The sequence below is a fragment of the Festucalex cinctus genome, chromosome 12, assembly GCF_051991245.1.
Source record: "Festucalex cinctus isolate MCC-2025b chromosome 12, RoL_Fcin_1.0, whole genome shotgun sequence".
Classification (NCBI taxonomy): Eukaryota; Metazoa; Chordata; class Actinopteri; order Syngnathiformes; family Syngnathidae; genus Festucalex; species Festucalex cinctus.
The window spans coordinates 6,059,325-6,085,695 of record NC_135422.1 but is presented as its reverse complement, the minus strand read 5'-3'; the positions used below and the strand labels follow the sequence as shown (position 1 = coordinate 6,085,695).

General features: G+C 39.1%; 1 protein-coding gene across 6 annotated transcripts; it reads right to left on the bottom strand.

Moving 5' to 3' along the window:
• Positions 1 to 613: 613 nt before the first annotated feature.
• On the bottom strand, positions 614 to 25,726 carry tmem63c (transmembrane protein 63C). Of its 6 annotated transcripts, none has more exons than XM_077538995.1 (24): positions 25,315 to 25,723; positions 16,699 to 16,924; positions 14,859 to 14,938; positions 13,965 to 14,052; positions 13,807 to 13,844; positions 13,071 to 13,213; positions 11,459 to 11,510; positions 11,272 to 11,380; positions 9,901 to 9,974; positions 9,719 to 9,799; positions 9,531 to 9,651; positions 9,270 to 9,403; positions 9,060 to 9,182; positions 8,722 to 8,875; positions 8,538 to 8,644; positions 6,595 to 6,708; positions 6,458 to 6,523; positions 5,701 to 5,863; positions 5,518 to 5,623; positions 4,114 to 4,281; positions 3,905 to 4,017; positions 3,736 to 3,810; positions 2,651 to 2,892; positions 614 to 2,569 (listed from the first exon to the last, which is right to left on the bottom strand). In XM_077538995.1, the coding sequence occupies exons 1-24, from the start codon at positions 25,467 to 25,469 to the stop codon at positions 2,530 to 2,532; spliced, it is 2,772 nt and encodes a 923-aa protein (XP_077395121.1). In that variant the 5' UTR covers positions 25,470 to 25,723; the 3' UTR covers positions 614 to 2,529. The 6 variants fall into 6 exon arrangements, with proteins under 6 accessions (XP_077395121.1, XP_077395123.1, XP_077395124.1 ...); XM_077538997.1 differs by having other exon boundaries at positions 6,622 to 6,708; positions 25,315 to 25,721; XM_077538998.1 differs by lacking the exon at positions 25,315 to 25,723 and adding an exon at positions 24,465 to 24,777.
• Positions 25,727 to 26,371: the final 645 nt, after the last annotated feature.

Below are 26,371 nucleotides of genomic sequence, written 5' to 3'. Positions count from 1 at the left end.
GCTAAAATATAAAATGATTTATCTTTATATCAGGAAAAACATGCATTCAAACAGGGGTGTGTAGACTTTTTATAGGCTACCCTCTGTTCCAATCTAGTCGATCAATGACATGGTGGTCCAAAGTGAATGGGCTGAGCCGAATGTATTTTTATTTCAGTTTACAGCACTTAAACAAATGGGAACAAGCCTGAAAGCGAGGAATTTTTCAATGATGCAGTTCTTGGACATGGCCATGCGCACGTACATTGAAATTAACAACCAGTATTTCTGATCAAATCAAAAGTAAACAAATACAAAACATGAAAGTGTGCAGAAAAACTATATAAAGTCAAAACTGCGGGGGTCGGGGGGGGGGGGGGGGGGGGGGTGGGGGGCGGGGTAATCCCTCTTGTTAAGCATTTAAACGAAAAAAAACAACAGCCGTACAATTGCTCAGCATATGGTGTTGGAACATCTTCATTTTCATCAAAAGATACATTTCATTTGTCATAAATATATACAGACTCCAAAAGCTTTATGGCTTTCTTGGCCATAAATAGAACCAATCAAAACCAGTACAGTATTGCCTAGGCAGAATCTGGAATCTGAGTGAATAACTTAATATTGTCTGGTGTTTGCTGCGGAAAAGAACCATAAAGCCACTGACCAAATAGCTTTTTTTTTTTTTTTTTTAAATGACATTTTATGTTCTCCTCCTCTATTGTTAGTTTTCTTGCTCTTTATTCTTCAGTTCATGCAGCATATTTCAGGCCATGCTGGTTTGTCACACGGAAAGGGAGTGGTTTTTCAAGGCACAGCAACAAGAAACGATTACGGGGTTGGGGGTGGACGGGACATATTGCAGTTATGACATTCGCTCCAAATTTCTACCAAGAGGAGGAAAAAAATTGATATATACAGACAATGACTTAAATAAAATCACAGTTGTCATGCGGTCTGCAAATGTACTGGAATCAAATTATAGTAGACCCACATCACACAAATTTATGACCAACAAACACCAACGATTGCAGATCCATTATGATAATGCAGTTTCTATTGTTGTGGTATTTCAACAACACAAATCATTTCAAACATAAACAAAAGGAAATGTTGGGAATTTTCTTGTGGTTTCAGATACACAAGTGGATGAAAGCAGTTAAGATTGTGGTTACTCAATTTACTGTAGTAGCTGGCAGATTCGTTTCATCAAGCGGCAAAAAATGTGCTTTGCTAGTCATGTGTTTTTGGCGTTTGTTTGTTTTTTTAGTGCAGGTTCGGGTTAGAACGGAACCCAAAGGACAAGGCGGGTCGCATCACTAGTAGAACACAATTGATGCTGATAGTAAAATATGGAAATGCTAGATTTCCTGGTTTTCCGCCCATACTCTTTCATCACGACGCTAGGCAGCTAATTATTAGCATTACGAACATCACAACATTGTAAATGAAACTTTACGTTTTTAAAGCCCCACAAAGTCGTTTAGAAGTTGCACTCATATTTAAAGAAACACTGTGTAGGATTTAGTGCCAAAAGTGTGTAAGGTCTGCTGGTATAGGCTCCAACTCATCACCTTAATGTGGATAAGTGGTATAAAATGGATGGAAGGACCGTTTTTAAGCTATGATTGAGGACTGTTTGGAGCACAGGAAATGTGAACAGAATAGGATGATGTTATCTGCACACTATCATGGCTTTAGGTGTGACACACGCCACCATGTGGTTCAACATAAGTACCGGAAGATGTACACTAAAATTGTAATGTGCTTTTTTTAGCATATACAAATGAAAAGTTCCCAAACAGTGAGCCATGGCACATTAGTCAGAAATCAACAAATTATCAATTTTCTTTTAATTTTTTCGTTTATTTATTACAAACAAAATGGCATTGGTCATCTATCTAATGCCAGTGATGTATCATAACAGGAAGAACAATTAAATGCTCTTCCACTAGATGGCAGAAGATACATAAACTTTTTGTGACATTTGTTTAGTGGTGTGATGCCTTTCCCCCCCCCCCCACATGTGCCTTGACTGAATAAATGTTGGGAAACACAAAAGTACACAATCAAAAAGAAGCTAATAAATAATCATCAACCCAATTCAACAACGGCCAAAGCATACAGTAGCAAAAATAAATGCTGAAGTACGACGAGCTGCTTGTGCTAGGGGAAAGTGTACATCTCGGCGTTACATTGCACCCTCCGTCTGTCAGCTCGCTCACTGCAGATGGCTTCGCAAGTCGCCGCCCCCCCCAACCCCCCCAGCCTCGCCGCGCTCTGGCCGCCATCAACCAGATATCACTCCAGCCCGGATCGCTCTGTCAGTCTGGCGGGGCGAGTCTGCTCGCACCGCCCACTCTCGGTGGCATCTTTCACCTCCACGAGGCACTTTGCCTTCCATTGCTTCGAGTCACGAAGGTAAAATAGTTCATGGAGGAGGATGGAATCTACAGTGACTGGCGGGAAGTTCGGGGCGTATGAGACATATTCCGGATATGATCACATGGATTCAGTTATTTTCATCACATCCTCTTCAGCTCCCATCATTTAACTAATGTCCACTGTTGTGAGGCAGCAAAGTTGGAGTCTGAGGTCAAGTGGAGAGAGGAAATGTAGCATCGCAGCACAATCTCAGGTGACGTATGTGGAAGCGGGGGGGTGGGCTTACTGGTACCCCGCTGGGTTCTCCATGAGCGGGCTGGAGCCGGAGGTGTCGGCGGGGTCTTGGAGCTCGGTCTCACGGGTCTGGGTGTGCTCTCCCTCCTCCTGCTCCTCCTCCTCCTCCTCCTCTTCTGTTGGGCCGTGGGCTGAACTCTGGGAGCTGGCCATGGTGCCATAGCTGTGGTGGGCCGGGGAGGGCATGGGGGTCAGCGCGAGCTCTGGCTCCAGCAGGACGGATGCCACAAACAGCTGAAGGGACAACAACGTATACAGTAACCGCGTCACTCAGTCGATCGGGGTCGTGCGGTTCACGGAGATTTTTCACAAAGTGAAAAAGAAAAAAAAAAAATCCAGTTTGGTGACGGGCTAGTTGGCTTCCAAGTTGATCTAATTTCAGAACTCTTTTATAAACATCTACTAAAGTATAATGCATACTCTTCCTGTGCCCCTCATAAAACCGTCATAACCGTAGAGTAAACCGTAAAGACTGAACAGGAAAATGTTTGCAGAAAAATATTGTCAATTTGTGGAAAGTATTGGTGAAAATTAAGTGTGGTATGCTAATTCCACACTCTAAAAACAGTTGGGTCAAATATAACCCAATTTGGGTCAAAATGTGACCGACCCACTACTTGGGTCAATTTGACCCAATGTTCTCTGTCATTTTGTACAAAACAGCTGCCCAAAAAGTTTGTCATTTCGTACAAAAAAAAACTCAGAAAGTTGGGTCAAATTGACCCAACTAGAGTGTAGACTTGGGTAAAAATAACCCAAAGATAGGTTAAAACGTGACCAAGACAATTTATTTATTTATTTATTTTCACATTTTTCATTTAGCACAAAAAAAGTTTTTATTTTATTTATATTTTATTTTATTTATGCACGTTTGTTTTGACCAAACACTGCACGGATGAAATTGTCGCCTTTGTTCAACACTCAAATGTCTGAGCTCCAAATCAACACACGAATGCACCCCCTGGTGGACTATATATTCAGTAAAACATCAAAACAAACAATTTAAAGGTCAAAATGAAATCACACGTGGCAAATTGTAAATAAAACTAACTGATAGTAACAAAAATTGTACTTTACACTGGAAGCGGTGGTTGAAGTAACCGTACTCCTGTCTCCATCAGGGAGCGTCCGCTCTGCTGGTTGATTCGACATCTGAAATGAATACAAACGTTTCATGGAAGTCAGAGACACAAAATAATAAATAATGGAAAAAATACATGTGAAGCTGAAGTTTGATCAAGCTGACCTGGTAGCTTGTTGACTTGTCTGGTTGCTTTTTAAGGCACAAGCGGAAAAAGGAAACGGCAATAGATGAGAGCAGGGACACCAAAGTAAACAGGGTTATAGGATGCACTGCACCTGCGAAGGCACCAGACAATAATTCATAATGTCACCATGCACTCATGGCACAATAGCCGATATTAATATGGGAACGGGATTAACATGACGCAGTACCTAATCTGAGAACAGAGAAGAAGAGTAGCCAGAAGATGCCGAGGATGGGAGCTAGGATGACCTGATGGATGGCGGCTCGATGGATGTGCTGGTTGAGCTTGGTGGGAACATATGCATAGTAGATGTTGTAGCGGTCAACCATGTGCTTCAGGATGACATAGAGCAGACCTGAAGAGGGACAAGAACACATATTTCATCAGCATCAGACCTTCAACTCCAATCCATTCAAAGGAACAAGGTGCGACACATCAACAACAAGTTACCTGTACATTATATAACCAGTAATATACAGTTGTGCTCATAAGTTTATATACACTCGAGATATGTAAAATCATGAGCAAAACTGTATATATGTACATTATACTGTAATGTACAGTCGTGCTCATAAGTTTGCATATCCTTAGGGTATGCAAACTTACGAGCACAACTGTATATTGGGACATATAGGTCTTTCTTTAAAAATATTTGTACAGTAGATATACACTAATATGCAGTTCTGCTCGTAAGTTTACACTTATGAGCACAATTGTATAGATATCAATGTAAACTTAAGAGCACAAAAGTAGCATTTTTCCTCAAAATTGCATAAAATTAATGGCAATTTTCTATTCTTCTAATTTCTAGTTCTTAATTGTAAAATGGCCACTGGTGCCATCACGAGTATCGTTACCTTGAAACAAGACCTGGTATTAGCCTGATACAGATACGTGGTATCGGTACTCGCCAATTCCTAGTAAATATCATCAACTTAACTCATTGACTGCCATTGACGGAAAAAGACGTCAAATAATGCATTTTTGCTGGGCTGGCAGTGACTGTGTTAAACACAATGTGCCAATATATTTTGTGATTATATTGCAGCCTCCTTTTTTCCTTTTTTTTTTTTTTTTTTTTAAGGCAAATGTTGCTTAAAAATCCATCAATTTTGGTTACATCTCATCTTAAGTCATTGACTGCCATTGACGGAAAAAGACGTCAAATAATGCATTTTTGCTGGGCTGGCAGTGAATGTGTTAATTCAGTTACGATGGGTTTTTCAGTATTTCCAAGATGTATTGTATTGTGACCAAAACACCAAACAAAACCTAAGAATCATGAACACAACACATATCAGTGGTGTCTTCTCCTGCCCATCCTAAGTGTGGATTTGATTGCAGAAGTGAACTGATGGCAATTGTTTAGCTTCCAGTCGAGATACGAGCGAGAGTGGGTGTCTGTCATACAAAAAAAAAAAAAAATAAAAAAAACATGGCGTGTCTTCGTGTCTGGGATGAGGGCAGCAAATTTGTAGTCTGCGCTGGACTGGCAGGCAGAAGAGGAGAGTGAGGTTTGGGATTGACAAACACACACAGTGAGTAAAGACAGGGTACGAGGCTATGTGAAGCTTCGTAATGTGTCACTCACCAAAGGGCGTAATGATGGGACAAGTGATGCTGTAGGTCACACTGACGGCAAAGATGCACATGGTCCAGGCATACTCCAGGCCAAATTGGAACTCATAAGTCTGACTCTGCATCCGGACACAAAAATCACTTGAGCACAATCTGGAAAATTCCATAAAGCCTCCAGGAGTGGCGACCGGCTCACCCGTTTAACATGAATACGCTCAGCTTGAGACTTTGCAAAACAGAGGCGAAGGCCATACACCGTCAGCGCCGGGATACGAAGCAGCTCCATGGCGGTGCCGATCAGCCCTGACGTGATCACGTAGTTTACAAAGAACGCACCGTTGTCAGGGAGAAAAACACACCTGCGCAGACAGAAAAATGAGCTTGTCACTGATGTTTAACTCATTTGCTCCCAATAACGTGTAAATACGTTTTTTTAATGTTCTAAGTGTCCCAAAGACGTATTTATACGTTTTTGTTTTTGTTTTTTTTGTTTTTTAATGCTAGAGCATACAGACGGCTTTGATGCAGCCTCTCAACTGCAAAGAACGGTTGCAGTAATGGTAGTTATTACACAAACGGCCAGCAGGTGGCAGCAGAGCAAAGGAGATCAACCAGGGCCATGTAGAAAAAAAGCTCAATTACTTACAATTTTGAATAGATTTGTGAAAACTGATGAAACTTAGCTCTCTTCTAATGCTAATTTCTGCAAAACGGAAACCGATAGAAACATACTTTTTTTTTCCTGATGAAAGAAGAGACTTTAATCTTTCTTTTGATAGGTTCCATGCTTTTATAGCAATAGAACACAATATTCTGTGGGCCTTGCAAAATCAGTCAAAATCCAGTAAAACAGCCGGGAGCCAACGGGATTGCTTCTGTGAAAATGGCTGCGAGTGAATGAGTTAAAAAAAAAAAAAAAAAAAGAGCATTTGAAATCATGTTGTGCATCTTACTGGAATTTGACATCCTTCTCATCTAGGAAGTTGACATCAAAAAGCCAAGTGAAGAACAGGTCCAGACTGGAGAGAAAATACAAAATCAACATTGGTTGAAGTCTAAAGTATCCAGATGTTCATTTGATAAAATGTACATCATGTGCTGCTTTCTGTGGGCACACCTGGACAGACCAAGCGAAGGCAGGATGAGGACCATAAAAACCAGCAGTAAAAAACACTTGTGCATTGTGACCTGGTTCTCACCGGATCTGAGAAAAACAAATCAATGACAGGCATCATTGTGCTACGTATGTATACACACATTTCATCAGGTACTAGGGCTGCACAATATATCGAAAAAATATCGGTATCGCGATATTGGCCCTTGCAATATGCATATCGCAAAGGCATGCAATAAGTTTTATATGGAATTTTACGCTTTTTATATAAATTTGACCAGTCAGATGCTAACTAAAATGTGCATCGTCATTCAATAGTTGAAAATTATCAAGACATAATTACAATTAATTAACTAAGATTACATTAAGGTTGCTTATTTTGCCACATGAAAAATGTTTTTCTTTCATTAGGTAATAAAAATTAAATTTCTTTAGGTACATGTTAAATATCGCAATAATATCGATATCGCTATGTTCAGCAAGTATATCGCATATCATATGTTTTTCCAATATCGTGCAGCCCTATCAGGTACCACAGCAACATTACCAATTCTATTTGGAAATTGCGGATATTGGTTCAAAAATTTTATCTTGTCCTCAAATCTACACTGTACAATCTTTTTTTTTTTTTTTTTTTTTAAGATAACAAAAGACAAAACTAATAAATGTGGATATTTTTTTATGTAGTGCAGAATTGTCACTATCAATCACAAATGGGGTATTATTATCTTTGAAATATATTTTGTTTCCACGTCATTAGATTGTTTAATTGTACATCCTTTTGTGGCCAGTGAGTGGACGTAAATACATCTGGAGCTCCATTAGAAATGATTAATACATAATGATTAATAGGGCTGCTCGATTACGGAAAAAATAATAATCACGATTATTTTGGCAATAATTGAAATCACGATTACTCAAACAATTATTTATTTTTTGGTACACAACAAGAAAATGTTTAATATCATTTAAAAATATTTAGACCAATTAAAAAAAATAGAATCATGATAATTATGTAAGTTGCTTTTGGTCCAAACAGACTTTATAATAATATTTATTCATTTATTTATTTATTTATTTTGGCAAAAACTTGAAATTGGAGTGCAGCTTGTGCACTGTGCAGTAGGATGATAATTTATTTTTTTGATACAAAATAAGAAAATGTTTACACATTTAAAAATATTTAGACCAATTAAAAAAAATAGATACCATAATTATGTAAGTCCCTTTTAGACCAAGCAGAATTTATAATATTTATTTATTTATGTTGGCAAAAACTTGAAGTTTGAGTGCAGCATGTGCAATGTGCAGTCGGATGTTTTTTTTTTTTTTAGATTTAAACGTAAAAAACAAATAAAAAAAAAATGTAAATACAATTATTTGTAACACTATAATTATGCAAGTTCCTTTTGAATGAAACAAAATTTATTCAATGAGCTATTTTAATTTTTTTTAAAAAAAGGTGCAAATGTATAAATTTGAACAACTCAAAAATTAATATTAATATATTTTTTTTTTTACGATTATACTGATTTTGTAATTGTGGTTGACTTGCTATGGAGCTGGCGGGCTCATTAGCGCATGAACTCGGCTTTTTCACTTCAGTAAATAGTTGATTTGCATTCGCTCCTTCACACATCACGCCTGCGCAACATGTTTGTGGGGGTGGTTATGTAAAGACAGGGTGCTCATAGGTGTTTGCATAAGGTTGTCTCCCCGTGTGCAGCCGCTACGCTCCGCCTCCCAGCGAGCGCACGGCCGCTGCTGTGCATATCGCAATCCTCGCATCTCTATGACAACCCTCCCCAGAATAACAGAGCGAGCGGCGACAGAGGGAAGGAGCGAGAGTGACGAGAGCAACAGGGTGAAAAGGAAACGATTGGGGGATGAAAGATGACAATGGAAACGATGCTAAGTACCTGGTCCAGTGGGACTCAAAGATGGCCGAGTAGTAGACGATAAAGGGCAGCAAGACTGAAAACGCCCACAGCAGGAGGGTTGGGAAGAACTCAGTGATGATAGGACTCTGTTGGCCAAAAAGAGAAGCAAAACATAAGTTTGGACAACCAGCAGCTTTAATCCCACTTGGCCTTTGAATCTGACCTGCAGACTCTCCACAGGCCTGGTGACGTTGAACTTGTCCATGGTGTTGACGATGATGGCGGGCGTGGTGAGGAAGAAGAGCAGCAGAAAGAGGAGGATGTTGAGGAGGACGCAGCGGAGCCACCAGCGAGATCCACAGACTGACAGGTTTTCCCTGAGTGGGGAAGTGGACATTCGTGACATATTTGTACTTGAGGTACTGGCATGGAATACATGTCAACATGTCTATAGCGACAGCAAGTAGATGATTTATTTTTTATTTTTTGGATGATATGTTCAGAAAAACAACCAACCAAAAATATGCGGGGGTTCACTGTATACTCGATGTAAATACTGACCAGATGATGTCACTGGGAGCAGGTGCGTAGCTGATGCCCCACTGGTGAGACTGGACCACCGTGGTGATGCTGGACTGCTGGGGTCGTCTGCGGCAGCGCACGCGACTGTAGTCCTTCACAATTCTACAAAACACAAACCGGAACTGCTTCAACCAATTAGTTCCGTATCACACCCGAGGTTATTGTTGCGAAGGCTTTCATTTAACTCACACGGCCGTCATCCTCTCATCCCGGAATGTCACAAAAGCGATGCCCAGCCTCTTCATGTAGACGCGGTTCTTCTCAGCGTTGAACTCATCCGTCCATTTCTCTTCTAACTCGCTGTAGTATTGCTCAGCATCCACCTGCAATCAACTTGCTGCGTCAAGACCATCAGAGAAGCAGATTGGCGCTACAGTTGAACTGCAGCGCCATCCGGTGGAATTCTACTGTCAGTGCAGCACAAGTCACCATCAAATCTCAGTCATGTACCTTTTCGAAGCCACAAATGTCACAGCAGAAGATTTGAGCGCAGGGGTGGGTCTTCATCATGATCTTTCCCTCCTTTTGCGACTTGGTGGCAAAATACATCCTGCCTTTCATTGCCTTGCGCCTGTAAAACCCAACGTTCTTAGATGATTTATAACAAATAATGAATGAATTTAAAGGTGTAACTTTACCTCTCCAAGTCCAGCTTCATTAGCTTGGTGATGTCAAAGCAGAAGCGTATGTCGGTGACGGTGCAACTAGGATAAGCCTCACTAGAGAAACAAAAACAACAATCATGCATTGCTACCAGCATAAATTTTATGCACGGAAATTGAACTTTTGTATTGAGATAAAGAAGTGAAAATGTGTTTACTGGAAGTGTTTGGTAATCAATCCTGGGTCTGAAATTTCTCTGGGTATGGAGGTGATCATCAGCGTTCTTGCAATCTGGAACACGATGTAAATAACATAAGACTTTAGGTCATACTTGCATACATGAGGAAAACTATTCCCCCATTTTTATGTTAATGTCTTTTCAATGTTCTTGCTTTTGTCTGAGTCAACGGGTGATAAAACAAGGTAGAATGAAATTCCCCATAATTTACCAGTATCACCCTGCCAAAATCACTTGTCATATTTTTTCCCCCCAAGAATTAATTGCAATTTCAAAGGAAATTGTTTGTGAATTCTAAAATATGCCGCCCCAAAAAACAGACAAACAAACAAACAAATAAATTAACAAAGTAAGGGATAACTATTGCGTAATGAATAAATCATTGCATTTTATAGTAACATCGGAAGTTTATATAATCTCACTTTAGTTGTGTTAATGGAAAAATCAACTAGTTGGCTGTTTAGTGAGCCTACACAGTAAATTTCATAGAGTAAATTTTACTCTTTAAAAAAAAAAGAAGAAGAAGAAGAAGAAAAAAAAAAAAAAGACTATATTCTGTCCCAGTCTAAACTTGACACTTGGAAGAGAGTAAAATATTAATATTTTTTTTTTAATTCTCTCAAGTGTTGAGGAACAATCGCAGAACCTTCAGATTTGGAGACGGATAATCTACCCACTGAGCCGTGCCGCTTTTACTGTGTGTCAGTTTATCGCTGGTGTCAGGTGGAATCCTCGTACCTCCTTCTGGACACACCCGCTATATGTTAAACAGTATAGGCATGGCAAAGCTCAAGTGGTAGAGTGGCTATCGCCCAACAATATTATGTTCTATGCACTCCCAATAATCTAAACACAGCATTCTGATTTGTGGAATAAGAATTAAGCAGCAAAATGCACTTGTTTTTAACCATCTCAGGGGGCGGCCATATTGCCACTTTCTGTTCACATTTGCTCAGGAGCAAATCACGGCTCAGCTTGCGAACGTCAACAGGACCAAACTCAGAAAACGGGTGAGCTGTGATTGGTCGTTACCTAAGCTCTGAGCAACTGTGATGTCATTTTCAGTTGACAGCAAGTGGCAAAATGGCCGCCCACTGAGATGGATAAAAACAGGTGGACCTTGCTACTTAAATCATATTCCACTAGCACAATCCGTGTTTGACTCGTGAAGGTGCATCAAACATATTATTGTAAAGAATACTTTTGGGTTTGACTTCATCTTTAAGAATCAGTGGATGTTCTCACACAAGACTGAATGTGATTGTTCATATTTTTGCAGACTAACAAACCATACATGTGAAGGTTTGACTGCGCATACATACACTAACAACCGATGTCACGGCAACTGACCTTCTCATTTTCTCTGTACTGCAGCCGTACGGAGTGGTGAACCATACATAGGAACGTGATGAGGAAGTAGACCAACGCAAATATGGCGTGCAGCCACAGGAAGCTGTCCCTATGCGGGCGAAAAAACAACGTTACAGTCCCAACTATCCATTTCACAGTTTACATAACATGAGCTGTCAAGACTTACTTTGCGCTAACATTAGCCAGTGTTGTTCTTCCAAAGTTCTCAGGACTGTCTCCTGTAAAAATAATAAAACATGACAGAGAGAAACATTTTAATTGGACGTGAAGGAAACCTCCTCATTTGGGTGAGGCGACCTTTACTATTTTCAGACTTTACGAGCAATCTCATCATCTAAGTGACATTTCTCACATTTAAACTCGCTCGCACTTACGCCCAACTCTCTTAATTTGGTTGCTCTTTGTTTGCTGTTGCTATGGCAGACTGTCAACTACCCACTGTTTGTTTAATGACAAGGGTGGCACGTTGCTCTGTGAGATGACAGTCAGCAGCAATAAAGTGGTTCTGTGGACTGCTCGGCTCCGCATTAACCCCAAAATGGATCCAGCCTTCATCCTGTTATAGAATGGCTTGCTCAACACTTCCAATCAAATAAACACACAACTGCCAAAAGGCGTTTTCGATGCTATTTCGCAACTCAGTTTGCGTCCCACCCAACCCCCTTCACCCTTTGCACCTTCGTGTGTATGTTAAGAGGAAACAAAAAGGTCCTTCTATTTAAAATTCTATTTTTGAGAAGGTCTTAGTCTGAATTGTGTGCCTTCATATTCCCCACTACAGCCCAACCCAAATTCTAATACTTTTGGTCCATTAAAAATGTTATTAATTTCTCTGCATTTCTCTTGACAGCAATTTTCTGTATTTTTTTTTTTTTGTCAAATCAGATTTCAGCCTCTATGTTGTTGCCATGTCAATCTAATCTTCCCAGGGCCTTCAGCTTCAGTAGTGCTGGCTCATGTAAACTATTTTAGCATTGAGAAAGTTTCATCAATGAATCAGATTTCAAATTCGTCCTCACAGTGCCAGCCGCTGTTGACATCAGCATTTTTCCATCCTCTGATTGGTTGGTTTGAATAAAATCTATTATAGCCAATTTGGATAGCAAAAGACATCAGTAGGGATCTGCGCTAGTGTTAATTTTGTTAATGAAAACTTAACAAAAACTATTTTCGTCAATACATTTTTCACCGGACAAAAATTAGGCTTGACTAAAATCCTCATTAATAAACAATAACCGGGACTAAATCAAATCACCGAAATGTTTAACATTATCTGCTGACAAAAAAAATATACAGGAGCAAAATGATTGCCCTGACTAAAACATTGACAGTTTTTGTTGACTAAAATTAGATGAATAAAATTATGTTTTCTTAGACTAAAATAAAGACAAAAATGCTATCTTTATAGCCGACTAAAAATGGCTAAAATAAAAATGGGAGGAGGTTGGCTAACTATAAGTTGATTGAAACTAGACTAAAATTGAGACTAAATTTTTATTTTATATTCATATATTTATTTTATATTTATATATATTTATATTTTTTATTTTATTTTGAATAATTATTGTATTTTTTTTCCCATTTTGTTGTCACGTCATTTGATAAATACTAATTCTGAACTGCTCCAGGAAACGTACGTGACACAATTGTTCTAATGCATTTTTGCATAGTTGGGTTTCTATTGGGCCAGTCCCCACTGAAGACCCAGGTACCAAAATTATGACCTGCTACTAACCAAAAAACATTTTCATAAATGCATCATATGAGGGACAAAATACCCAATAGATTCCCAGAAAAGTTGATTGGCAGGATCACAGCCAAAGACAGCAGGCACACCACCGTCATGAGCAGGATGATGTGGCGCTGGAAGGACAAATACGTTACGGCGTCAATGCCACACTTGCTGCGGATCTCCTCGTCCCTGCAGACAGAAAGCGACAACGGTGTCAGAGGGGGTCCCCGTCGGAGGGAAATCCCAAATATATTAGTTTCAAAATAGAAAGACAAACATTAATCAGTATGTATGCATGTATTGTCTATTCTCACTCATCCAGAGCAAAACTGTAGCACCACTGGTTTGGTGGTTAGCGACAGGAACTTCGGGAAAACCAAGAATATAAAATAGAATAAAAAAATAAAAAAAAGGATGCTGGTCTCTGAATAGCCCACACACATGAAGAACTTACAGGGTGGCTTTACACTTTTCCCAGCGATCCCAGAGTTAGCCACCGGCACGAGAGCTAAAAACAGGCGGCCAAACCCCACCATAATACTATGGAAACCAATAGACACCGTGGAAATTGTTTTTTTTTTTTTTTTTTACAACCCTGTATCTGTTATGTCAAGTCAGAGTTAGAGCAAATACTCAGTGGGAAACCTCGGCACCAGTGGTTGCTTGAGGCCAGACTTGTTTGTTTTTGCTCATCAATGAGCGAGAACATGACTTTAGATTTTACAATGACATCAGCTTTGAGGACAGAGGGACATTACAAAAAAAAGTCAAGGTCAACTTACTTCATGTGGTAAAGAGAAGTGAGCCATGAACAAAACCCCTGGAACAACAGAAGCATTAAAAAAATAGTTTTAACAGTAATACATTAATGAAGTGTGTCAATGACGCTATTTGAGCCTTTAGTGACTACAAAAAATATTATGACTAAGGCAAAACTCACCATGTCCTTTGTCTCCACCTCAGAAGGGCTGGACTCTGAGGGAGACTTCTCCTTCTCACTTGGTTCTCCATAAAACAAAGACGTGAGGCTAAATTGTGAAGACAACAAAAGTGAAAAAAGAAAAAGAAAAGTGAAGTTAATAAGAAGACATGTCATCGTATGGCATGTTGAAACAGATCTGGGGGAGTTTAAATTCAAGGTAGGGGAGATCCCCAACCATCGTTGTGCATTTTTCACCCATTATTATTATTATTATTATTATTATTATTTACGGCATTTAATTTTGTTATTATTATTATTATTATTATTATTATTATTATTATTAATTTCTTATTATTTTTATTATTTATTTATTAATTCATATTATTATTATTATTATTATTATTATTATTATTCGATTGCCTGGCAACCAGTCCAGGGTGTACCCCGCCCACTGCCAGCTGAGATAGGCTCCAGCACCCCCCGCGACCCTTGTGAGGAATAACCGGTCAAGAGAATGGATGGATGGATGATTATTACTAGCAGTACTACTACTACTACTACTACTACTACTAGTATTAGTAGTATTAGTAGTAGTACTACCACTGTGGTAGTAGTATTCCTTTTACCCCATGTGAGAAAAGGAACGTCACAGGACAATAAAATAATCCACAAATGTATACAAGTTACAACAGTAACTTAGATTTATATACTGTAGTGCCTTTCAAGGGACCCAAATATTACTTGCAGTAAGAAGAGCGTCCTGTGCAGTACTCAATACAGCCAGCAGGGAGCGCCAATGGATGCAACATGAGCGCTTCCATTGGGGATGACTGGATGGCTCCCATTTTAATTTTGCCAACGCTCACCATGGAGCAGCTAATATCACACATTTCAACAAAGACATGGACTCACCTGTCGTTGTCCATGAGCAGCGCCAGGCGGCCATAGTCCCAAGCAGCCTTCCTCAGACAGGAGAAGATGAGTAAAAGCAACTGTGAACCAAATCACACACGCAGAATTCATTACACAAAGACATATTTGCAAGAACAAGAGAGAATGTAGTCATTAGACTTGTGAGTCATCTAATTATGCTAATTCGCTATAAAAGACTTTTAATGATGTTGCAGTCTAATTGGTCCCAATGGCAGGTAGGCACTAAAAGGCGCTTGACCTCATAAAAATGATTAAATAGGCACCATTATGAAAAAAGATGACAAAAACATGATGTCATATACTTGATTGAACTTCACGTATTCCGACAACGACTACAAGACATCTTGCTGTGTTTGAGTAGTATCCGGTTGTCGTGGAAACAGCCAGCCAGGTCAGCTTGCGCACACAAACACATGCCGTGCACCCTACAAATACGGTCAATAGCCAATTCTAAAAGGCTTATTTCTGTTACTAAAGTGGCGCAAATTGCCTCTCATAAAATAGGAATCAATCAAGTAGAGGATTAAAAATACACCGCAGTCAGGCACATGAAAGTGGATAACCCTGAATAGTTCCGGCTGAATATCAAACAGAATGACAAAATGAAAAAAGGACTCAAAATGCTGATGGAAGTCCAATTTCAATTACTGCCTTTAAATCATTTAGTCGTGTGAGTTGTTGAGGGGACATTTTGTTTGATGGCTGGTGAATACATCCATGTTAATAGGAGTATAATTGATGAGTGATTCATTCTTAACATGCATAGGCCATCAGGGCAACCTTGACTGGTGGAGTGGCGATAAATCAGAGTATTAGCAAAACTTTGAGATAATCCCTCCATTGTTTTGCTTGTTTCTTCACATCCATCGCTTATCTTATTTTATTTGGCTTTGTCTTGATGTGTGGGCACGCGCTCCTCCAATCCCTCAGCTGATTTATTCCGTATGATGATGGAATTGATGCAGAGGCGTGCTCCCGCCACCTGGGGGGGTTGGGGTGGGGGTGGGGGTGGGGGGGGGGGTCATGCTTTGACTCACGCTCGTCATTAAACACACAAGCGCTCAAGCCTCTGTGTTGTGTTGCCATGACAACACGCGGTGATGAAATGAGCCAATTAAAACGTGGAAGTGGCAGATTGAGAGTGATATCAGTGCAGAATGGAGCCTGACAAGGCCTGACAGTAGAAACCAGTTAGCTGACAGCTGAGAACGGAAGCCTATTATTATCTGCCAAACTGGAGGAAAATAGCCTTGTGTGCACTTGTAAACACTTTTTATTCTAGGAAGAAAAAAAAGAGAGAGTTTAAGATGTCACTGTAATTCCTGTGGCACTTTGAAATGTGTTTTTGTTCCTGTGGATGCTTAACTCCATCAATAGGAGCCTGAAATATTTTGAAACAAACCTTTGCACAGCAGCAATATTTATCACAGTTGAGGAGCCCCGATTATTGAAGGAGTAAATTTTAGAGCACAGATTTGATTTCAGAGGCTTTCACTGAGGAAAAATGAGCTTAGCAGGGGGATACAAAACCGAATAGAGAGAGATATTTTTAGATACTCGGATTTCCACACCCCATAAAATCAAAGGCATCAATCTGATTCAGTACCACACTGCGGAACATTCCAAAGTAAACAACATATTCTAGTTGGTAGTCCATTTCAAAGTTGTACAGAAAAAAAAAAATCCTGCAGGATACAATGTAAAGTGAATCAATTTGACCATAGTACGAGTTCATTAAGTTCAATTTAGGAGTTTCTGTGGCAAATACAGTAACTGTGTATATGGCGGTGTGACTGCTTTATAAGTACTCAATGCTCACCAGCCACACGATCACATTGACGACCAAGACGGTGGGGATCCCCCCAAACGGAAGACCCTGGAGGACACTGCTGCGAGAATGTGAGCGGTAGCATCTCTCAGCTGTGCTATTCTCATCCTCGATTGAGTCCAGGAGGCTCAAGACGTTCAGACCCACAGGCCTCCCCTCCACAGGGGGCGCTCTGGACATGAACAGTGCAGAGTCAGCCATCAGCACTGGACCATACCTGAAGGAACAGAACACAACAAACAATGGAATTTTAGAAGGCAACACAGTCCTTTCAAGTAATAGTATAAAAATAGTACTGTATTTCCTAAAACAGTGGCCATCCCTCTATAAACGGGTGCTCACCAGCATAAACCAGCATGTTGGTCTTGCTGGTGTTACCAGCTACCAGCATGCTATATTTGTGATTAATTTCACCTGGTATGCCTTGACTATTGCTGTCTGTCTACAGTACATTTCTCGATGACTTTTTTTTCCATTAATTTTTAAATTGTGTTCATACAAGCACTCCCACATTGATAGACGCTCCTCCATGTACTTAAGTAAAGAAACAGCCTCTGCCACTGTAAGGAAATGCTATACGCACCTAAAGTTAGCATCTAGCAGCGCAAGCTAAGCTAACGTGTCCCCGACCAGGTCAAAGTCAAATATCATGTATTGCTGTTAATACTGAAGTTAGGACATTTCAGCCCTCCAATTCCTTTAGCAAACATTATAACATTAAAAATGTTAATAACTAAGATACAGTATGTTTCAGTAAAGTAGTAATTAGTTTGATGTATTAGCCTCTTTTAGCATGGTTACCGGTGTGTTTTTTTCACATATCACTGTTTCATGAATAAGTCATTTAATCATGAAGAAGTCAATTAACTCAGTATGAGATTCAGTGTGAGTTAGCTATTTAAAAAAAAAAGAAAGAAAGAAAAAAAGTTGTATGTACTGTACTTGCTAATAGTGATGTACAACACTGTCATCATGGGTATTTCTAATTGAGATTGCAAGGTTCAGTCTAATGACCCTTAGACCATTAGCGGTCATTGAGCTGTCTTTTTCTCAATCTGACAAATACAATTAAGATGTCACATAGAACCACAGAAATCAATTTGATGAACCAGATAGTCTTTAAAACCTTGTTTGTCGCAGGGAGATGCTAACAAATCAGTTTAAAGTTAAGGGATTGTTGTTGAGAAAATGAGGAGCCTTAGTTCAACCATTAAAAGTCTGTTTACTCAACTGCATATTTGAACAGCTGAGACCTGCCTTTTTGTGTACTTTCCTATGTAGAGCATGCAAAGGATATGATCATTTACAGTGCCATGACCACAGACATGAGGCAGAAATAATACACGAGCACACACACACAAGATCAATCCAGTTGTAGCTGTTCAGTTTTGTGTACACTTTCTGTCAAAATACTGTAGTACCAACAAAATGCTGCAACAATATTTCCATGAGTCACATTTAATTGGAAATATGAGCCTTAACAGTAAATTCAAAGAGTATTTTATATTACAGACATGAATCATATTTCCCCTTTTCAGAATCATTGAATGTGAATGAAATATGAATCTGATTCATTACAACAAAATGTCAGAAAACAAAACGTGTCAAAATGAACAAATGCGGTGTAGAAATGATGATAAAGAGCTGAAAAAGTGAAACATAGGCATGAACAAACCTTCATGGGCTTACGATCTTTTCTTCTTCAGGCATTAGATAAGTAAGCTTCCAAGTTCCACTGATGCAAACTCTACCTCCAGAAAAAGAGCTGGATGCTGACCACCGTGTCGATTCACACAACATTTGGCCACGGAGTGACTCAGCATTTATTTTCCACGCTGTGGAGATCACACGCTTCAAAAGCTAAACAGTCCAACATGCTCGCTCTCATCCTGTCGGATCCATTTCCTCCTCATCCTTTTGAACTCAAAAGTTTGGCTAATCTTGTCCCTCCTGCATTTCACTAAAGCGGGCTTCCAGCGCCGAGGCAGCAGATGTTATTCCTCTCACAGGCGGTGTGAGGGAAATCTGTGTTGCGCTCATCCCAGGTGCTGAAGTAAGTCTGTCTGACAACACAACCGTTGCAAAACATGTGTATGACTGAGAATACCACAAATGAAAATGCAACTCAATGACACCCAGCAACTATATTTCACTCTCCCCGCTTATATTTCCAGTAAAGCAGTGCATATGGCTGCCACAAACATGATCTCTGAGCACTTTAGAGTCATTAACAACCACTGCAAACACAAAGTCCCTCACGAGCAATGGAACGTGTCAGCGCAAGGATCGCAATGACAATGCAAAAATGTTTTATGCTATTCCAGTGGATTTACACTGACAGGCCACAAATTCCACCTTTCAAAGTCACACAACGTATTACGATGGATGGACAGATGTCATCGTAGTTTCATAATGTAACGATAACAGCGACGTCCCAATAATCACAATATTAAAATTACCACGATATATCGCCGTCATCACGTTGTGATGTTAAAAGCAGCACATCTGCTTCGAAAGACAGGTAGTTTACCATTTGTGCAGTTCCAGCGCCTTCTGGTGGTTAGTTTATTAGTGCAGTTTAATTTTAATTAGACATGTTTTGGCCACCTACATTTAAGACCCATATTATTGGCCAGATGAAAGGGAATGTAATGTATTGAGTTCCTCTACAAATTGAGTCAATTCACAATATGCGCATTGGAAAGTAGACTAAGTATCTCAATATTAGATTGTATTAGTGACTGTATGTCGTTTATGTACATTGAGGTTAATGTTACCTGTACTATTTGAAATATATATACTGTATATGATTATGATGACCTTAGCTAATTAGCATTGTATAGATGAGACATTTACATGCATTTGATCATGTTTATTTTATGTATTTTTTTTTTTTTGTTCGACAAAAACCATACACACAAGCAAATTAAACAGTCCAAATAGAAAACCTGATCTGATTATTGCTCACATGGACAAAATTATGTCTAAGTGGACATACTGCAGCATTATGTCTCCTAGGGGTGTTAAAAAAAATCGATTCGGCAATATATCGCGATACTACATCGTGCGATTCTCGAATCGATTCAATAGGCGGCTGAATCGATTTTATTTTTTATTTTTTATATTAATATTTTATTTTAATGCTGTTCAAACATGAAACAGATTACAACCTCTATACGACTGAAATTTCAGATAAATAAATAATACATTTTCATATAAATCTTACACTCTACAAGCTTACTGATTACTATTTTCTAAATTTGAATGAAAAAAAAATTCGCAACAATCGACTTATAAATTCGTATCGGGATTAATCGGTATCGAATCGAATCGTGACCTGTGAATCGGGATAAAGCAATTCACACCCCTAATGTCTCCCATAAATCAGTCATAGCATAGCAGCAAATATTTTTCAACATCCCTGTCAAAAAAAACATTACTTTCCCAGCACAGCATTGTGAACTACATAGACCATGATGCTTTGCACCACTAGCCAATAGAAGCATGACAATAAAATGACTGGCCACTTCTATTTCTTTGTCACTGTTTTTTTTTCTTTCTCAATTTTGTGAGATTTTATATAGTATTGAGATTTTTTTTTTTTGTTCTCCCTACAACATCGTTAGTTATTGTATTGTGACGTTTATATTATGATTTCCTTACAAAGGCCAAATTGTTGACAACTCTTGTATTGCACCTTATGAGAGTCCCATAAAAATAGTCAAGATAGATTATAACGTTACTGGCTCGATAATTAGACAAATTTTGCTGATAGTTGGAACTGGCATGTCTAACAGATTAGAAATAACAATTCTTATTGATATTGTCATATCATGCATGAATTAAAAGTGACATCCAAACTACAAATAATCCACTTACCATCCTACTAAAACCATGAAGTTAATGGACAGGTCTAGATGGACTCTCCCCTCCTGTTGTCAAATAAGATTTATGACCTGCCTGAAAGAGATATTAGCTTGTTTTGCCAGAGAAACGAAACATAAATAAAATGGAAGGCTGCATGGACGCCCAAGCCTGTGCACCTAATCAAGTGCCAGTCACTCAGAGGGAGAGAGCAGACTACCCGCAGGGACAACTTGCAATTAGCATGAAATTAGAAAGCTTCAGAGCTGTTGTTCCCTCTGTGACAGCCTTGACTGTAACCTTTATTTAACGTGAGAAGGCAAGGGAGCAGAAATTTTGCACGTTTGTTCTTTGCGTTTTATGAGAAAAAGATTAACATGGATGGACATATGTATCATATTGACACTGTCAAAAAGATATGTGTGTTTTTCTTATTAGATATAAATAAACAGGTAGGAATGAGTTAGGGATTAGTGTCACACTGAGAGCTGATTTGCACATATATGAGGCAGGATAAGTCAAAAGTATGACAAAAGTGCAGTTCTACACCATCGCACATTAAAATAATAACAACGAAAAAGACAGTGTAACTTGTCATTAAAAAACTGAACATTATTATCTTTGAAAATGTCATTATGGCGATAATATAATAGGAGCACAAGAGCTAGCAGTGTAAAGCTAAACTCATAAACCTTTAGCACTGTTCTGGGAGTAATTTTAGTGTGTGTGTCTGTCTGACTTTATCGCACAGAGTTTCGGTCAACTATTTGTTTCTCTGTTTCTCTGTTCCCTCAATCCCACATTGCTAAGAAAACAGTTTGAGTTTGATGTTTTTAAACCGAGCTTTGGGATGTCAATGATTGCGAGCCACAACTCTGTTCGGTAACACGCGGCAATAGTGCCTTTCTATATGGTACAGCAGGGGTGTCCAAACTTTGTCATTTGAGGGCCACATACAGAAAATCAGAAGGACTCAAGGGCCACATAATGTTATGAAGAGAAATTGTGTTTAGTCCTAAAAATTGTACAAATAATTTATTTGTGCTTTTGCATATTTACGAAGAAAAATGCTACAGTATGTAAACCATTTTATTTGTAATATGGCTGTAGGGTTATAGTTTTGGAATTTTTAATTTATTAGTTTGTTAGTTTTTATTAGTTTTCAGGGTGGTTCTGTTTTTATTAGTATTAGTTATTTAATAAATGCTTAGTTTTAGTTAGTTTTTGTATTAGTATTAGTTTTTTTTTTTTTTCTAAATGTGTATTACTTGTGCGTAATGTCTAAAAAACACCATGGGAGCAACGTGATCTGAAGGTGCTTTTCTATTGGCTGCTGCTAGATGACGTCACTTCTGTGTAACATACTTTCAAACGTCATTATTCCGGTTGATATCAAAATAAATCCACTAAAAATCACACCAAAGACTAAAACGAAGGACATTTTTGCTATAATTAGTTAGTTTTGTAAACATAAAATGTAATTTCAGTTAGTCTTCATTTTTTTTTAAAAACATTTGGGTTTTTATTTTATTTCATTAACGGAATTGTTTTTTGAATTTTAGTTTTAGTTATTTCGTTAATTTTAGTTAACTAAAATAACCTTTAATAGCACCTTGAGTGTTTTTCGACACCCTCCCTTCTTACTTTGACCATCTCCAAACATTTTTGTTTTTATTTTATTTGAACTGAGTCAAATGCCATTTTTAGCATATGTCGCGGGCCACTAAAAAATGGACGGCGGGCCGCAAATGGCCCCCGGGCCGTAGTTTGGACACCACTGTGGTACAGTATGTTTCCCTGTCTAACTTTCATAGCGAACCATGTTGACTGCTATATTTGATGTCCATGTTGTTAACCGAGGCTGGATATTAAAAACAAAACAAAACAAAACAGTATGTTCACCACTTGCTCAGTTGAGAAGAGAGCAGCTATGATTATTTGTACACCGGACAGTCTCAGACAGTAGATTAGTGAGCTGGGGTTGAACGACGACAAGCAGACGATACTACATCATCATCATCATCTTCCTGAGAAAACCGAACGAGCCTCAGCGCGACGATCAGCAATGACTACTCACTCCAGCCATGCACAACAAACCAAACACCTGCTTCCTGTCAGACCGCACATGCTCAGTAGGGCCCCGGGGGAGTTCAGCGTGTCTGCTCTGCCGCTGTATGGACAACCCTCATTAGAACCCATCTGGCATCTTGGTACAACGTGAGTCCGGCGTGCATTGAAATTGCAACCACACAATCTAAAATCGTACCAATCAGTACCGTGTTTGCTTGTAGATTAGTTCACAACACACACAGCTTGCAGAAGCACATCTAAAAACGAGCTCAAGAAAACATGAGTCACATTATTGTTAGTGCCAAAAAGTGCAAACACTGCTCATTACGACTGACGGCACCTTTGAGACATCTCTTCTATTCAGTGCTCAAATGTAGTCCATTTATATGCAACTGAACACACCACAGCTGAAATGACTTCTTTTTTTTTTTTAAATCTCTCCAGGCAACCTAAATGTCAAGTGTAAATAACACACTCTGCCATATTTATTTAGTTCATTATAATCCAGCTATCGGGGATAGTTTCTACTCTATTCACCGAGATGGGAAAATGACCTCAAAATGAACAAAGACTGCCCTAATTGAATCATTTTCTGTTGAGCACTGATGACTAACGCACTTACGCAGCTGATTTGATCCATTCAACCCATTTCGCAGATGATATTTTCCTGTAATTGTCTGAGCAGCATTTACATTCATTTACTAACATACATGCAATATATGTGAAAATAAGACTAATATTTCACACATGAATGAATGTGAACATATGAATGTGACAGAATGGTTGTTACTTTCTACATGTTCTAATCTACAGTTGACTCGCCACCAGTCCGGCTTGCCTATCATTCATAACAATTATTTTTGTGTGAAAAACAGGTAAACCAAATCAGCAGAGAGAAAGAAAAAAAAAAACACTCGGCCTTTCATGTGACAAACCCACAAATATTAGTCCAGCTAATATTTCTTAAGTGGTATTGTGATTATCTGCTCTGTGTGGGCTCACAACCGCGGAAAATGAGTACATGCTACTTATTGTATGTCATAAAGTGTAAACATAGCTTTGTCAACACACAATTCAATGCAAATGGAAGTCAAAGTCAGACAATAAGCAGCAGCAGAGCAGGATTTCTGGACACACAAATTGTAATTTCAGAATTCAAGTTGCAAGAGAGACAAACAGTAAGGAGACTGATTGATTGTTTAAAAAAAAACATTTGGATTAGCAATGGGCATCATAAAATAGAATAACTGGTAAACAGTCGATTATGTGGAATTAATTGACGCAAAATGGCGAGAGGAGAGACTTTACAATCTTAAGAAAAACAACAGAGGTGGCCTTTGCTCATCAAATGATCAATGACGGGAAGCTTAAAAAAATTGGAGATGTTCATTGACTAACTGATCACTGGTTGCTCAAGGATATTTATTGAAACCCCAATCCCTAATATGGCTCCTGAAATTCCTCCTCCACTTTTCCCATCTTGCTGCTCTTCGTGTGCAAGTGGAACTGTTCACCTACTCGAGGTGCTGAAGAATAACAAGCATTCAACACAAAAAGAAAAAGACCAGCCAAGCAGCCAAGGAACCATGGACTGCATCTCCTTGCTGACTGTTTGACAGCTGCTCAGTTAACCATCTCACTATCTTACAAGGCCTATTAACTGCAATCTCACCTTTGACTCTTGAAATATTGACGTCTGTATGAGTGCCTGAAAATGACGAGCATTTGATGCAAGATCACACTTCTTGTTTGCCTGTCCCCATGGCTGTATGGTGTTTCGCTACGACATCACAACTTTATCCATCCTGCTATCTGCGGCTTACCGAGCATTACATGTCCTGGGAGCCGAATCCTGCCCAATCCTACGGAGACTCTTTATCTGAACTTGAATTGAATCTTACTACTCACTCGTTTGGCACCGTTGGTATTCATACAGCTATTCCTGTGGTCTGGTGTGCTGCATTTGGGGTTTACACCCACGTCAACAAAACATTTTACAAATTGTATTGATTCTGTTTAAACATCAACAAATTGCTCACTGTGGGAATTATTCCATGCACAACTACCGCAAGCTTCTCTCGTTGAACATATATGAATGTGAGCTGAGTGGTGGCATGAAATGCAACGTAATGTCAATTAGCTTGGATTCAACAGGTCAAGCTACTCGACAAATCACGTCTTTGTGCGCGTATGTGACTGCAAACAGAGATAAAGGACACTACGTCGTCGGACTAAATCATAACAAGCCCCGTGTGTAGAAACAAGGACCTGGCAGATAAAGAATGAATGGAATGCATACATATGAAGTGCACTTGAGTAGCTGGCAGGTTATATAGTGGACAAAAAAAACAAAACAGGAGCTTACGCTGCCTATGTTTTGGGTGTAGCACGTTGCCAGAGACATCTTCACCATATCCACGAAAAAAACAAACAAACAAACACGAATATGATGCAATCGTTCCAAAAGTCTTGGTCTCATTCTGAACGTGATTTGTGTCCGATCTTATAGCAGGCGACTCCTCGTCCCTTCGCCTGCTGCTCACAACTGCCCACACAGCCGTACCTCAACTTGATGAAAAACGGTTGCGACATTATAATGGCGCAATTAAACCCCCTACGATGCGCGTTTTAGTCAGAGTGTGGGCGGATAAGGTCCAAATGAGCCTCACTCACCTCAAAACGCTTTGCTGGCGTGCTGGCGTGCTGGCGTGCTGGCGTGATTGAACGGAAGAAGAAGCCGCCGTAGTGTTTTTGTCTTCTCCAGCCAAGAAACACAAGAAACTCCCACCTTCCCAGGGACCGTCTGAAAGTTCGATACCTGCTAGCATGCAGCTCTAAGGGAGTGTCAACAAACGAACACATGTACAGTCGTCCCACTCATTTGCAATTGAACTAAGGCTATTTGTCTCCTTTATTTAAATCACTTTTATCTAAACGTGCTAATGATATAACATTTAGTTGCAAAAACACCTTCTATGTATGTTTGTTTTAGATTAAAACTTAAGCAGCAAGCTGTATGCATCAAAATTGTAGATAAAAATAAAATTATTTCACACGCGTGTACTTTTTGCATTAACTACCGAGATGTTCTTATGACAAAGCCAAGTTTACGTCACAAGTCAACGGTTTTCTGCTGCATTCGAGGAGAGATTGAAGTCGGAATTATAGGAAATGTAAACAACAAAGATGGCTGATTCCGATCATTTTTTGTTGTTGTTCTGGTTAACGCAGTTATTCAATTGTGTCACGTGAGCATGTCTTCTTGTGCCTCGATTAAGATCGAAAGTCACTCAATCCGAGTGGGATTATCCGATTTCCTACTTTCCCCGAATGCAGCATTTATCCTCGGTGAAAGGACTGGAATTTGTATCGTAATTTGATTTGCCAGGATTAATTTCCGTTTTAAAATGTAATATGTTGTTTGACTACTATAACAATATGCCTGTAGAAATTCTTGGATGTTTGTAATTGTCAATACTGTACCTGCAAAATACGACTGCAGACTTTTAGAGCAGTATTTAAAATATCTACATAATCTAGATATTCATTAATCAGTTTTAATTGACTGCATATATAGCAGAGTTGTTGCACCACATCATCCTAAAATGTGTCTGGAATATTCTGTCTTGTGTGCAGCCATGACGTAAACACAAAAATGAAAGTAGCTCAGACAGCATGTCAAGTACTTGGAAAAAAAAAAACTTTTCGTGAACATTATTAGAACACTGAA

Coding starts and splice junctions, on each gene's coding strand:
- tmem63c (XM_077538995.1), bottom strand. CDS start 25,469: ATGCTAGCAGGTATCGAACTTTCAGACGGTCCCTGGGAAGGTGGGAGT. Junction 11,381..11,458: donor CTGGCTAATGTTAGCGCAAA/GTAAGTCTTGAC, acceptor TCGCCCGCATAG/GGACAGCTTCCTGTGGCTGC. Junction 9,800..9,900: donor TTGATTACCAAACACTTCCA/GTAAACACATTT, acceptor TTGTTTCTCTAG/TGAGGCTTATCCTAGTTGCA.